Genomic DNA, 14,817 nt, shown 5'->3' with positions numbered 1-14,817 from the left:
GTCCAACTATTATTTCAATTTTTTATTTTGTTTTAACATCAATTATTTTTACTACTTTCTAAAATAAAAATTTTTATTTTCCTAATCTTTGAGGTAGAAAATTTGAATTTAGATTATTCTCTAAAAAAAATAGTAATTTTTTTACTATTAAGTTGTCCAACTGGGATTTCTAACTTAAAGGTTCAATGAATTTTTTTTTTTCTTATGAAAAAGTTGAATAATTCTTTTAATGTTTTTTTGATCATTTTGGGTAGTTTTCTCTTTGGTTAGAACCAGCAATTATACGGTTTCAATTTGGTAGTTACATTTACATTTATGTTGTGGTTAAAAGCAAATTAATGGCATCCATTTATGGGCTTGATACGTCAACTGCCTAGCTCCACTGTATTAATTGTCACTCATATATATATATATATATATATATATTTACCGGGAAAAAAAATTGTTGTTCATATATTACCATCTAACGAGTAATTTAATTTTATATAAAAAAAAATAAACGTGTAAATTTAGTTATCCCGCCTCAATATCAAAAATAGATAAATAAATAACATTAGTTGTTATTAGTAACAAATAATTTAATTTATTTTTCGAAAATTGTCTGTGTCATTGGTAATTATTGCAAATTTCTTTTCCAGCTTTTTAAGCAAACTTTTAAATGTTATTGTTACTGTTTTTTTTTTTTTAACAAATATAATTTTATATATATATATATATATGTATATATATATTATTGTTGCTGTTATTAGAACAGATATTATGCCTCTAAATTTGACCCCAAAAGAATATGTATTATGCCACTAAATGATTTTTATTATGTTCTAAACTATTTTCTTTGTAATTTTTTATTTGTGTCGATGGGGGCAAGGATGACAACCGCATGGCCAAAATAATTTAGTGGTATAAAACTTTTCAAGGATCAGAAGTGTACTAAATTTTGTAGTTACTTAGACAGATCAAACTGTCCGTGTCAATCATTCGTGTTGATTGGTGTTTTTATTTAATTACGTGTTGAAAATTGGTTTTGTAAACAACAATCAAATTGTTACAAACCCTTTGGTCAAAAAAATTCGTTATAAAAACCTTCATCAATAAGAGTATAGGACTTTTGTTCGCTCTTTTTTTTTTTTTTTTTTTTTTTTTTTTTGGGAGAAAGACTATTTTGTAGAGACTAAGAAAGACAAGCAGTTATACAAATCTTTTGTCAACAGTAATGAATCTCATTGAAAAAGAGTTTTGAACTTCAAATCTCATTGATATAACATAGTTCTTTATTCAACTTTTAAAAAATTCAAAAACAACAACGACGACGACGACAACAACAACAACAACAACAACATCACTATCAGGGCACCAAATTAAAAGGCATTTAGGTTCTTATAGGTATCTCTTCTTACATCTCACGTAGCACAATATTAAAAAAAAAAACAATTTAATGTTCTTCTAGTGTGCTTGACCACTTCAATAGATGCATACTTGCTCTCTGTGCCTGCGTATGGAATTAGGCCAAAATAGAATAAAATATTATTATCTTAGTGAAGATACAAAAGAGTAAATTAAGTTTGAATTTAGAGTAATATTTACCTCTTTTTCCCAGTCACATCGAATGGTAATGATGGCCAATATCAAGGTTTGAAGTGCTGTTCCTCCAAATATCATGCCAGCCCAAATTCCCTGATTGTAAATTGTAAAAATAAGTAAATGAATCGAATTTGAAACACAAATTTCAAACTTTTATAGACATAATTATTCCTAAATCACATGTCATTCAGTCATTGATATAAGTTCACCATGTTACAAGAATTTTTCTATTCCGAAGTTTTGGAATGAATAAGTTATCAAAATTATATTGACTAGTAGAAAAAAAAATAAACAGAAACTTTTTTTCGGACGATATTTTTTGTCCCACAACGTAATATTTTGACTAGTTTGGCTACAGCAACTAATTAATGACATGACTAAATGTTAAATTTAATTACAACTTGAGTAATTTTTGGTCATAACTTGTTACTAAATAATAGTAAAATACAAAATAGAATGTCATTATAAATTTTGTTCACCTTATATAAAGTCTCCTTACAACAAAGGAAAATCATTTCCTTTAGAAGAAATGTGATGCACTCAAAAAATAAAATAATACATACCATAACTCCTTGGTGAAAGACATATTCCATGAAATAGCCAAGTGGTAGCCCAACTAAATAATAGCAACCCAAGTTTATGTATGCAACATAAGATTGCCATCCAGATCCCACCGCAACACCTGCTCAAATTTTAATTATTTTAATTTTATTTATATTAAAATATAGGTATGAAAATTAATTAATATAAAATACAAATAGAAAGAAAAGTTCTTTACCAGAAAGAATAGGTTGAACACTATTGAGCAGAATTGTGAAGGCTAAGAGAACAGATAATTTGTTTACTTCTTGCAAAACAGGTTTGCTTGAGGAAAATATTAACGCGAGCTCATTGTGGAAAAGCATCACCAATAGCCAAAAGAATAGACCAATTGCAATGGATGTTACCACTGATACTGTTGCAGCAAATTTTGCACCTTTTCCATGCCCTGCTCCAAGCTCATTAGCCACCCTTACTCTGTATTAATTTATCACCAAAATCATTACAGGCACACATTTCTTTATGCATCAATTACCGAAACCAGATTGAAGATCCTAATATTCAAAATCTTATTTTATTGTTCGTTTGTAGACCAATGAACATCATGAAAATGGAATGTTTGCCACTTTAGAAGTTAAACATGTTGCAGAGGTGCCATCATTAATATTCTCAATCTGATTAATTGGTTCTTTAATACTTATATTTTTTCAATTGGATATTTAGTATTGAGAAATCACCTATCATTGGATTTCCACTGAATAAAGGAAAAGGGGGGAAAAAAGAAGTATTAAGAAATTATCTATCATTGTATTTCCACTAACAAAAGGAGGAGTTTAAAAAAAAAAAAAAAAAAAAAAAAAAGGAAAGAACGATAGGAAAGTACCCGGTTCCTGCAAAGAATCCCAAAGGAATCATCATCTCCCATCCATTTATATTCATACTGCCAAACAAGGCACATAAAAAATATGAGGCCACTAATTTGCACTTTGGTGTAAAAAAGTGGTCCAATGTAGATCTATAATTTATATTAACTTACAGATGTCTATACCTAAAAATTATTCAATATATATTTTTTTAATTACAAAAAGAATATATGTATTTATATATATATTTATATAAATAAATCAAACAAAGATACACGTTGCTCATACCATATGGACAAAGCATCGACCACAATTTCTGAATTCTCTAGATTCCCAGTCATCAATACTAGTATTTTGTAGTACCAGTACTCCAAGCTGTGGTTTTATACAAAACAAACAAACAGACTGTTGTAATCGAAAACGGTATTAAGCCAAACATTACCTAATTAGGTACTGACAGGATAGCAACATGTATGATTAATTGGACAAAGACGGAAAAAAAATTTTGAAAAAACAGATTTAAAATTATTTTTTTAAAAAAATAAAAAATTACCAGAGCATGACCCCTGAAGCAGCTGAGAGTTTGACAAACTCCCAGAGATCTGAAAATGCTGCAATTGAGAATCCATCCCATGTCAATGGACACCCACCAAAGACCGTGTAGAGCAATTGCAGAAGCACCATAACCCACCAAGAAAAGCCCAAAGTAATTACAGTAGCAACCAGTCCCAGTTGAAGCCGATAAACGAACAACCAATTCACAACCACATGCACCACAAGCGCTGCAAATGTTGACCAAGCAATCACGCTGTTCTTCCTCTGGCTCTGCAAGAACCTCTGCAATGGGCATTGAAATGCAAACGCAAAATGAAGCGGTAACAAACACAAGGCAACTTTCCCAGATAGCTCTGCTATATCTGTAGGCTGTCCCAACAGCTTTAGTACCGGAGACGCAAACACAAACATCGGCAACAGCAGAACGCAGCACAAAAACAGAACAATCCATGAACGTTGCATGTACACACCAAGCATGTAGTACTTCTTGGCCCCAAAAGCTTGCCCACATAGAGTCTCTAAAGCACTTGCCATTCCGAGCTGCCAGTCAAGAACATTAGAATAAGAGAATTTTACACAATTTTAAGATTTTTTTTTTTTTTTTTTTTTTTTTGGCATTTGAAAAGGCAAAATTAAGTCAGGGGAGGTGAAATTGATTAGTTACCAAGAAACCCAAGTCGAAGCCAATGATGACATTGCAGGCAATTGAGATTGCAGCTAGTTCAAGATCACCAAGATGACCAGCGAAGCCTTGAGTGATGACAATCATGGAACAGGAGGAGAGTCGGCTAAAGACTGCAGGACCTGTTACCTGCCAGAGCTTCTTTGATTCTATCCATACCCTCCTAGAAAGATCTTGTTCATCGTCATGATCTCCTTCTTCTTTCAATCTGATGGTTGGAGGTGAATCTTCCAACAATGGAACATTTTCTTCTTTTCTCACACTATTGTTGCTTGGCATGGTCTATGAAAGCTGTGTGGGTATTCCAAATGTTAAGAGAAAGAGGTGGCTCACTTTGTAGAACTAAGTTGACTCAAGAAGACAAGAACAATTTTGAGATGTTAATCTTTATATATTATGTTTTTTTTTTTTTAATACTTTTCTAAGACATTGTATTGAAAACAAAATTTAAAAACAGAAAACATGGTTGAAAAAGTCATTTCATCCGGCAAAAGCATGTTTAATTAGTGTACATGTACTTCTTTAAGGTAATATTGATGAGTATACCAAAAAGCAAAGTTTCTGTGCAAAAAAGAACTTATAAATGCCACTTATGTTTAACGTGTCCTGGACATCTGACTTGTAGACAAAATATCAAAACGCCAAAAACGCCAATTTCCTTCTTCCGTCTCTATTTTCGCTACCTTCACTCTTGAATCGGAAGCTTCCAACTTTGGCCGAATCTTTCATCACCTAGAGTTTTCTAAACCCAATCAAACTCTCAACAGATCTACCGACTTTGTTTTTTTATCAAAACAAAAATTTATAATTCAAAGAGGAGGAATGGTGTGTGTCAATCTCACAATTTCATGGATGTAAGTAATTATAAGAGTATCTTCCATGGAAACGTTTTTTCGTCACATCACAAATATAAGCAAAGATCTTAAAAAAAAAAAAAATTGGTTATGAACTTTTATAAGCTGATCATATGATAAAATATAAAATAGACATTGTTAAAAAAAATTATTTATTTTGGACTGTTACATAGTGTAAGTAATTAAATATTCCTTATAAATATATTTCTCAGAAGATAAAAAGTAAATAAATAAATTATTATTAAATATTATTATTTTAAGGAAAAAAAAATATGCAACAATGTCATTAAATTAATTGATATTTTGACGAAACCATTCAAGAATAATTTTTGAATCGACTGTTTATTAAATAGAAATTTATGCTATATAGACTAAAAGTTCTTTCAATAAATATGAGATATAAAAAAAAAAATATTACAAAGCTATTAAAGATGCTCAAAACTATACCAATTAAATCAATTTCACTTTATTAAATTTATCATATATGTATAAAAATTTAAATATGATAGACCGGCTATTTATTTATATATATAAGTAATGGGAAACGTCATGATATGGACCACGAAGCCCATAACAAATTTTATATTCTATTTTTTAAAACTTTGCCCATCGTCAAAAGTAAGTTTGTACAGGTAAAACACACATAGGGAAAAGATTTTTTTTGGTTGAGCATAATCATGTGTCTCATGAAAGTTCACAAAATATAAAATCAATATCTTTCCATTTTCTTATGTGCTTTGCTAGTTCCCGTCTGTCCCTTATTATACATACCGTGACCATCTTACTCTGTCGTATATATACCATTTTTCTATTCCCTAAATTTGGTTCCAATAATATCCCTAAATTTGGTTCCAATAATATTAACGTGCTATTCAGGAGTTTCAACCAAAATAAGTACGAAGTTTGGACCGGATAGAGACATTTTAATAATACTTGACAAGTTCACATGGCTTTTTATTATTATTATTATTATTTATTTTTATTTAACAATTTCACATGACTTGGCTACGTAGCTATGATATTCTTGACCTATATGATGGGTTCAGTCAATATTATGCAAGTCCGTACAAATTTGGACTTTAGGGATGTAAAATATTTTAGATGATTTAGGGATGAGAGTTATTTTATGCCATGGATCTAATGTGGCATCTACCATCTACTATTAAAATTTGTCTAGAAAAGTGTCATATGTCATTACTAGTGACTATTATCATTTATCATTAGTATTAGAATCCTTATATCCTCATGATAATTCGATGTTTATCCGGAAACGTTAATTGTCCCATATAGACTTTTAATTTTAAAGAAGCTAAAAAGCTTACATATGGAGCTAATCAGTTATTGTCAAATATCTTTGTGTGGTGCATGCTTTTCACTTTCCTTTTTTTTTTCTTTTTATTTGAATAATTTCACTTTCCTTGTTGAATTGCTTAAACAAACGACACATAAGTGCAATATAGTATAACTTTGGCGCATAAATGTCACATAAGTGCAAGATTATTATTTCCTTAGCTTTAAAGAAAAAGCTTGCATTAGGAAATTAAGTAAAGTGAAGGCTTTTTTTTTCGCCCCTCTTTTTTGAGCTTTTTTGTGGGTGAAGGCTTTGTTTGTTATTTGGGAAGCAAAATGAAAAATTTGTTTGTTATTATTTCCTTACCTTTGAAGAAAAAATTTGCATTAGGAAATTAAGTAACAGGAAGGCCTCATTTATATTTTTATTTTTGTTTTGGTGTGGGTGAAGGCTTTGTTTGTTATTTAGGAATCAAAATGAAAAATACATAATTTATTGAACTACCACTTATTTTTTTAATATTTCATTTTTCAATATGGACTTATATGTTTATATTTAACTTTTCGCTCATTTGATCGTTTTATATAATATGTACATATAAATATGTAACAATTCAACAGCATGAAATTGTGTGGGGCAAAAAAAAGGTTGGAAAATTAGAACGAGAAAGATGAGTGGTTATAATATTCTTCTTCTTTTTTTTTTTTTTTTTTTTTTGGGGGGGAGAAAATATAATATTCTTCTTTTGAAAATAACAATATGTTATTAACAATATTATACACCCTGTCAATATTTTTTTTTTTTTTTGTCAAACTGTCAATGCTTTTTTTTTTATAACACATCATGGCGCATTAATTGATGATTGATCTAATTTTTTTTTTTTGGCCAAACGATAATTAATACAATTTGATTCATTGATTAGTTAGATCTTATACATTATTTATCTTTTCTTATAAAAAGAAGAAATATATTTCAAACTGGAATCTTTAGTACTTAATAATTTAAACATTATCTTCATCGAAAGCCATGTGATCAAATGGACAATATTTAGGATGAAACAAAATATATCCCTAAATTTACAAGCCTGACTACATTCAATCTAATTAAGTTTATTTTTTATTTTTTTATTATTTTATTTTATTTTATTTTGTGTGTGTGTGAAAGTTTAATCTAATTAAGATTCATGTGAATAATAAATAAAGGGCCCAAGCCAACTGGCTCTGTTCATTAATATACAATAAATGGAATCAGAAGATTAACACAAATTGTATACATGTAGCTAATGAATGAGCTGTGTCGTTTCCTTGTCTCAGCAATGAGTCAGCTTCATTATCAGAAAGAAAGGTTGCAACTTGACTTATAAGACAATTGATTAATCTTCTGGCACCATCCTGGAATATATGCAAGAGTATGTCCTTCACCATCTGCAAAGTGTTCCTTTCTCCACTCCCCAAAGAAGAAAGTTTTATATTCAACTATTGTATAAATATTATGTTACGTTTAGTAAAACCATGGAGCATACATCTCCAAATCTGAAATCAACCAAGTTTGGAAAAAATATCCCCTCCCTTTTTATTAGAATATATATATATATATATATATACTCCTTTCTCCTCTCCTTCTCAAACAAAAAAGTTTTATATTTAACTACTAATTAATTTTATGATTTAACAAACAGTTCATAATCCAACATATTAGTATATTTGATTTAATGATCAAATTATTAAACATATATCTCCAAATATAAATTCTATCAAATTTAAATGAAATCTTCCTTTTCAGTTTATATAAAACATAAATATATATTGTAATCTTGTAAAAAAAAATAAAAAATTTCATAATTATTCAATAATTATTTTATAAATTTTATATTTTTTATTGTGATATTATTTATGTTTCAAAAAACTATTACTACAAAAAATAATAATAATAATAATAATAATAATTAAAAACTATTAGGCAGATGGACTTGCAAAACAGTTCCATGTATTTTTTTAATTTATTTTATTTTTTTGGGGTAATGCCTAAAAAGTATGTGGTTAAAGCCAGCTCAATTCCCAATTATAATCTTCCATTCGTAAGCCTAACATATCTCTATCGTATTGCCCTTTCCAATAAATGTGCTGCCATCGATCCGTCATTTCTTATGATTGTACATCCACACAGTATTCACATTTTCCAACCTACACCACATATAAAAAAATCATACAGAAAATTACCGACTGAGAGATTTAGAAAAGTACTCTGGCAACTTTTTGAAGGATAAAAAAGAAAAAGTCGGGCAACATATTTTTTCTTAGCGGTAAGGAAAAAAATTTATTCATCAACATTGATCATATACTATCGATCTTTCATGCCTTTTTCCCATCTCACGACTTTGTTCTTTTCAGTTTTCAGAATTATTTTAGCATCCCGAGGAACGTTTTCAAGATAACAGCTTTTTATTGTCATATATAGCATTTTTATTAAAGAAAGTCCAATAATATATACCTTTTTAAAATTATTACTTTCGTTACACTTTAAAGTGGTTTTATAATTATATTTTTTAACACTTTAATCCATAAGGATCTATTTGATAGCCAGGATTCAAATGAGTTGAGACTGAGATTTGGATTAAATGAAATAAAAAATAATTTAATTTTGTATTTGGTGTTAATTAGTTAAGATTAATTTTTTATATATATAATTATTATTAAATTGATTTTAAATGAAACAAAAGGATTTAAATTAGATAAGAACAATAAAAATAATATAAATTTTTTATTTAACTATTTTTTTTTAAAAAAATTATATAATAAATATACAAAATCATTAATATCAACTAGCATAGACATCCATAAATAGGCAAAAAGAACTGGAGAAACAAAAATAAAAAGCAAATTAAAAAAATTTAGAGGAAAAAAAAGAAAGAAATGGAAAGATAATAAGAAAAAAAAAGTAAAAGTAGAACTAGTGCAATAAAAAAATGAACAAAGATTTATTAAAAAAAAAAAAGGAAGAAGAAAAAGAAAATAACAAAGATTGAAAAAAATAAAATGATGACTAAAAAAAAGAAAAAAAAAAGCAAAGGAAAAGGAAGAAAATATCAAAAAATAAAGGACGATAAAATTTAAAAAAAAATACAAAAGAAAATGAAAAAGGAAAAGAAGAAAAAAAAAAGTGACATTGTAGGGGGAAAAAAAAAAGGAAAAAGAAACAAAGAAGTAAAAATAAAAAATAATCTGGGAACTAAAGAAACAAAGATTAAAAAAATAAAATAAAAATTTACAAAAATTCAAATTTGAGTGGGATAAAATTATCCCAACCTTTTGTAGGGAATTAGTTATCTCATTCTAATAATTTGATATGTCCAAGATTTTTTAATTATATCAGCTACTCACGTCAAATATGGAATTGGATAATCTTAATTTTGCCCTAAATATAAATTTTTGATGCATTTTAATTCTTGAATTATTTTTATTTTTATTTTAGTAATTTTGAATCGTGCAACATACTCGAAGCAACATATAAAAATCTTGTAATTTCATTGCTTTTAGTTACAGTAAATCTATTTAGATTAAAAAATAAAGAATCAAAATTTAAAAATAAAATAAAACTTTTGAGGATCAAAATGTAAAAAAAGAAAATAAAAAATTTAAAAAACAAAGTGCAACAACTATAACATAATTCAAAGAGAAATAGAGCAAATAATCTCTACTATTTCTCATGTTTTCTAATCTTTTTACCTTTCTTATTGAATTATTAGGAGTTATTTGTGCCTATTAAATAAACAATTTAATAAATAAAAATTATTGAATGGAATATCAATTGGGTAAGTGTAAGAGGGTTTAAAAATCTTAAACCCACTACACAATTGATAAAACAAAAATTTGAAAAGATTGAATTCACTTACAAGGATCTGGTCTAGAAAAACACCCCAAACTTAAATTTTTGAATGATTTGATTAGGATTGGTGAAGTTTGACTTTTTGTAAATTGGACCATATTTTACTCTGTTTTATTTAGAGGGAATTTGCTTTTGAATCTTGAACTATTTTGTAAAGCTTATTTATTAGAGTTCATAGATGCATGATGTGCCAAAATAAGAATTACGGTTTAAAAATTATGATAAAAACAAGTTAATATTATGGGCTATGAAATTAGGTCGTTTTCTCTATCTTCCCCATTCTTTTGTGCAGCCACCATTGCTATCCCTCTTTCTTTCTTTAGCTTGTACTTTCTCTCTTTATCCTTCAACTTCAAATTGCCATAATATGAGCTAAAAATTTCTATTTTCTTTCTCCTTTGGTCCATTGGAAAGCTTATGAAGTGAGGAACGATTGACATCTGACCAGAGTTTTGTCAAAATTTGGCCAAATTAGATGGATTTAGATTGTTCGATACTTAGGTTTTTGGAGACTAATTTAGTATTTTGATACTATTTTATGCATTTACAATGAGATTGGAGATGATTCTATTGAGCTAAAATCTAAGAGTGAATACTTTCTTTCAAAGCATATTTTGGGATAGTTATGTTTTCATATTTTAGTAGATTGTACTTCAAATGTTATTTGGAAACTATTGGTTTGATATTACTTTGATTAAATTTATGCAAAATTATTTGTTTTTAAACACTTTTGAATGTTTCAAATGAGTTGGATTTTTTAAAGGTTTCTAGATTTGTCATGGTTTGATTTTAAGGATTTATTTTCAAGAATTATCATGTTTTGGATTTTTCAAACTTTCAATTTCATATACATATATTTTGCAAGTATTCCACCAACTACATGGATTATGTATTTTTGGATTGAGATAATGGATATCAAGTATTTTTAGTGTTTTGAAAGGTTTATTGGATTTTAAATGAGTTCTTGAATGTTATGTTTTGATTTTATGCAATCAACTGAGTTCTTGGTATTTCATAGAAGCAATATTTTTTTTTATATCCAATGGAATCAATAAGTAATTTCTTACTATCCTCTAAAATCAACGAGTTTTTTGGTATTCTGTTAGATAAAAAGTTTTGAGTATAGTTGTGAAACCTTTTTCGTAATAACACAAATTTCTCATGTTTTTGGGCATAAAACGTTTTTATGATTATTGGTTTTATGGATTTGAATGATTTGGTTTTTAAAAGGACTTTGATTCATAACTTTATATTTGGGTCTATGACTATAAAGGATTTTTGGATGCTCTTGTACCTTTACAATACCAAGGATACAATTACATGGATATGGATAAATGGATATATGCGCTTATTATCATCATTTACTTTTATCATGTATTTTATTGAGGTTGGATGAAAGGTTTCAAGATACGACATCTTAGAATGTTAAGAGCCGATACATAGTTTGTCCTTCCCTGGTTCATCTGTGATGCCTTAAGATGCCGAGAATTGTATGGGAAGTTTTGGTATTTGGTATGGTACACTAGGATTTATATAGTACATTGGTTTCATGATTTCCTTATGGTTATGGTTTTCCTTTTATAATTTTGTATTGATTACCTGGAAAAATGATTTGTTTATGAAATTTGAGGATTTATATATATTTTCCTATATGAAATGTGTTTAGGGACTATTTGTTTCATAGTTTGGTTTACTTTCATGGATTATAATTTATTATGTTTTGGGAACTAATTGGGTTTTATGAAAGTCGTTTACAAAAGAGGGGAATTTTAAAAGGAATGAATTGAGAGAAATGTTTCGAAGATAAATGATTATTTCTATGTTATTTTCTTTTCATTCATTCATTGAGTTTATCTCATAGTTTTATTGTTTTAAACTTTCTTTTAAATCTCAACTGACAAGTTATACACATTACATCCAAATATTTTTATTGTTCGTATATTATTTCATTGTTAAAATATTACTTTCTTTATGTGACTTAAATGTATAAATCATATTAAGTACTATCGATCTTTAATATACTTTGTATTTTTTTTTTTTTTTTTAGTACTCGAAGGGACTGACTGACCTATTTATGCAGAAGTTATTTCTTGACTACATCCAATTATGAAACCATTGTAAATGTTTTTGTTGTTGTTGAATACTTTCGAAGTGGTTTTTCTTTCATATGTGTTATTCGGGTTATATCCAATTTATGAGGGATGTTCTCCGAAGTTTCAATAGAAATTTCGATAGAGTTTTCCCTAAACGGAACTACTTTAGATGTCCAAGAAAGATTCCAAAGAGATCTTATCACTATAACCCACTCAAATGATATGTTCACTCGCCCAAAATGTATCCAGACGAGTCAGGTTGGGCGGGTTAACAATTTTTTTTATTAGGCCTAATAACAATAAATGTACTGCATGTCTTAAAATATCTAAAGATTATATTTTAAAAATAGTTTAAAGAACAAAATGTATCAAAAAATGAAAACTATTGATCAAAATGCTAAAAAAAAAAAAATTAAAATTAAAATGCAACTGTGTATATAATTAAAAAATTAGCAGAGCCAATAATTTTTCTTTTCATTTTCTTTTACACTTTTTTATTGATTTTTTTTTTTTGGAAGAAACATTTTTTATTGAATTAATGAGGAGAAATGTGTACCCTATTAAATAAAAATAATTTATATTTAAATAAAAAATAAATTTTAAGTATAAAAAAAGTCAAATCAATTTTTTATTTTATTTTTTAAAATTAGGTAGTAGCTTAGAATCTCCTTTTCTTCACCACTGTTGAAATCTCCTTTTTTTTTTCTTTTTTTTTTCTTTTTTCGGTGAATAAAGTTGGAATCTCCTTTTGATAAAGAGGATGACTCGTTCAAAGAGACATGTTCTTACATGGCTATTATAAACTTTGGATAACCACTTGTGTGGTAATAATAATTTATTAATGTCTTTGTTCTTGTTTTATTACTATTTATTTACAGTAAAATAATTTGATAACTAAAAGCCACAGATATTAGGATAACATGAATAAAAATAGTCAGTCGATTTCCCACTAGCTTAATGGAATGTGGACCAACTATTTAACATATTATATCTTAACAAGTAAAGTATTATTGTTTCTTTTCGTACTTGGGGATGATACCACTATTTTAATTTAATAATCAGAAACTTTGAATCCATTTATTATTATGGAAGATTAAAATAATAGATCACCTGCTCTTTCCAATCAGAGAAAAGATAGCGATATATTACCAAACAAAAAATAAAAGAAACGATAGCAATATGTACTAGGTCTAGATTAAACGAAATTGAATTTCACCAAATTGACAAATAAATATTAGAGGAAGAAAGCTGATTAACCATTATACTTATAAATTCAAGAGTTTAAATTTTGATAAGCTTCATTGTTACCTTGGAAAGTTTCATATTGCATCGAGCTAGATATATCTATATATATATATATATATAAATAATGTCTTAACAAATCTAGTATTGTTGTTTCTTTTTGTATTGGGGACAGTACTATTGTTTTGTTTTTAATAATCTGAAATTTTGAATCTAAAGATTAAAATAATGCACATGTTCTTTCCAATAAAGGAAAAGTTATCAATATGTACTAGGTCCAGACAAATGGATATTGGATTTGGCTAGGTTGACATACAAGTGCCAGTGAAGCGAATCAACCATTACATTTGTAAGTTTGAAAATTATAATTTGAATCTTGACAAACTCTGCCATTGTCTCGAAAGATGCCATGCGGGATCATTGACTTGGGGTTTACGATACCATCAGAAGATGCCTTTTTCATTTACCAAAAAACAAAAAAAAAATGCTTCTACAATATTAATAATTTGATCGCAAACAACTAAGAGTAAAGCATTCCATCACAATTTTAGCAATAGTAAATGTTTAAAGACCAACTGCCTAAGAAACAATAACAGGTTCAACGAAAAGAGGAGAAAAATATAAAATTGCAAGCAATTTTTGCAATAAAGCTGTTGGCAATGGAGGAATAAGCTATATATATATATATATAATAACTCTCTAGTTTGTGATTTCTTAATTTTAATAAGAGATGGTTATATGATAAGGTTAAAGATTGTCACATCTCATTTAGGGTTAAATTTGCTAAGAAACTACAAAATGTTTAACGAAAAGAGGAGAAAAATATTAAATTGTAAGTAATTTTTGCAATAAAGTTGTTGGCAATGGAGGAATAAGCTATATATATATATATATATATATGTATAATAATAATAATTCTTTAGTATGTGATTCCCTAATCTTAATAAGTAATGGTTATATGGTAAATGTTAAGGTTGTCACATCTCATTTAAGGTTTTAAATTTGAATTTAAATATTAATTATTATTTTATCTAATAACAAATATTTGCCATGTAAGCATCCATAATTTTTTAAAAAAATTAGAAATTCCCTAATAAGAGACTTAAAATGTATTTATGCACCTGACAGCCTTTACAATAGGTGTAGTCTATCTTCTAACGAGATTACAAAGCAAAATACCTTCGTATACACTACAAAGAGATATCTAGTATTTAACCATAGCCTGTATGCC

At 27.7% G+C, this 14,817-nt stretch overlaps 1 protein-coding gene across 1 annotated transcript; it reads right to left on the bottom strand.

Moving 5' to 3' along the window:
- Positions 1–1,253: 1,253 nt before the first annotated feature.
- Positions 1,254–4,731, bottom strand: LOC107425217 (protein DETOXIFICATION 27). The gene is made up of 8 exons (XM_016035170.4): positions 4,204–4,731; positions 3,538–4,079; positions 3,273–3,359; positions 3,005–3,061; positions 2,360–2,598; positions 2,145–2,263; positions 1,585–1,674; positions 1,254–1,489 (listed from the first exon to the last, which is right to left on the bottom strand). The coding sequence occupies exons 1-8, from the start codon at positions 4,498–4,500 to the stop codon at positions 1,433–1,435; spliced, it is 1,488 nt and encodes a 495-aa protein (XP_015890656.1). The 5' UTR covers positions 4,501–4,731; the 3' UTR covers positions 1,254–1,432.
- Between the last annotated feature and the right edge of the window lie 10,086 nt (positions 4,732–14,817).

Source organism: Ziziphus jujuba, chromosome 7 (assembly GCF_031755915.1).
Source record: "Ziziphus jujuba cultivar Dongzao chromosome 7, ASM3175591v1".
In the NCBI taxonomy this organism is placed as follows: domain Eukaryota; kingdom Viridiplantae; phylum Streptophyta; class Magnoliopsida; order Rosales; family Rhamnaceae; genus Ziziphus; species Ziziphus jujuba.
Note: the sequence above shows the minus strand (reverse complement) of the source record. Positions and strands in the feature narration are given on the sequence as shown.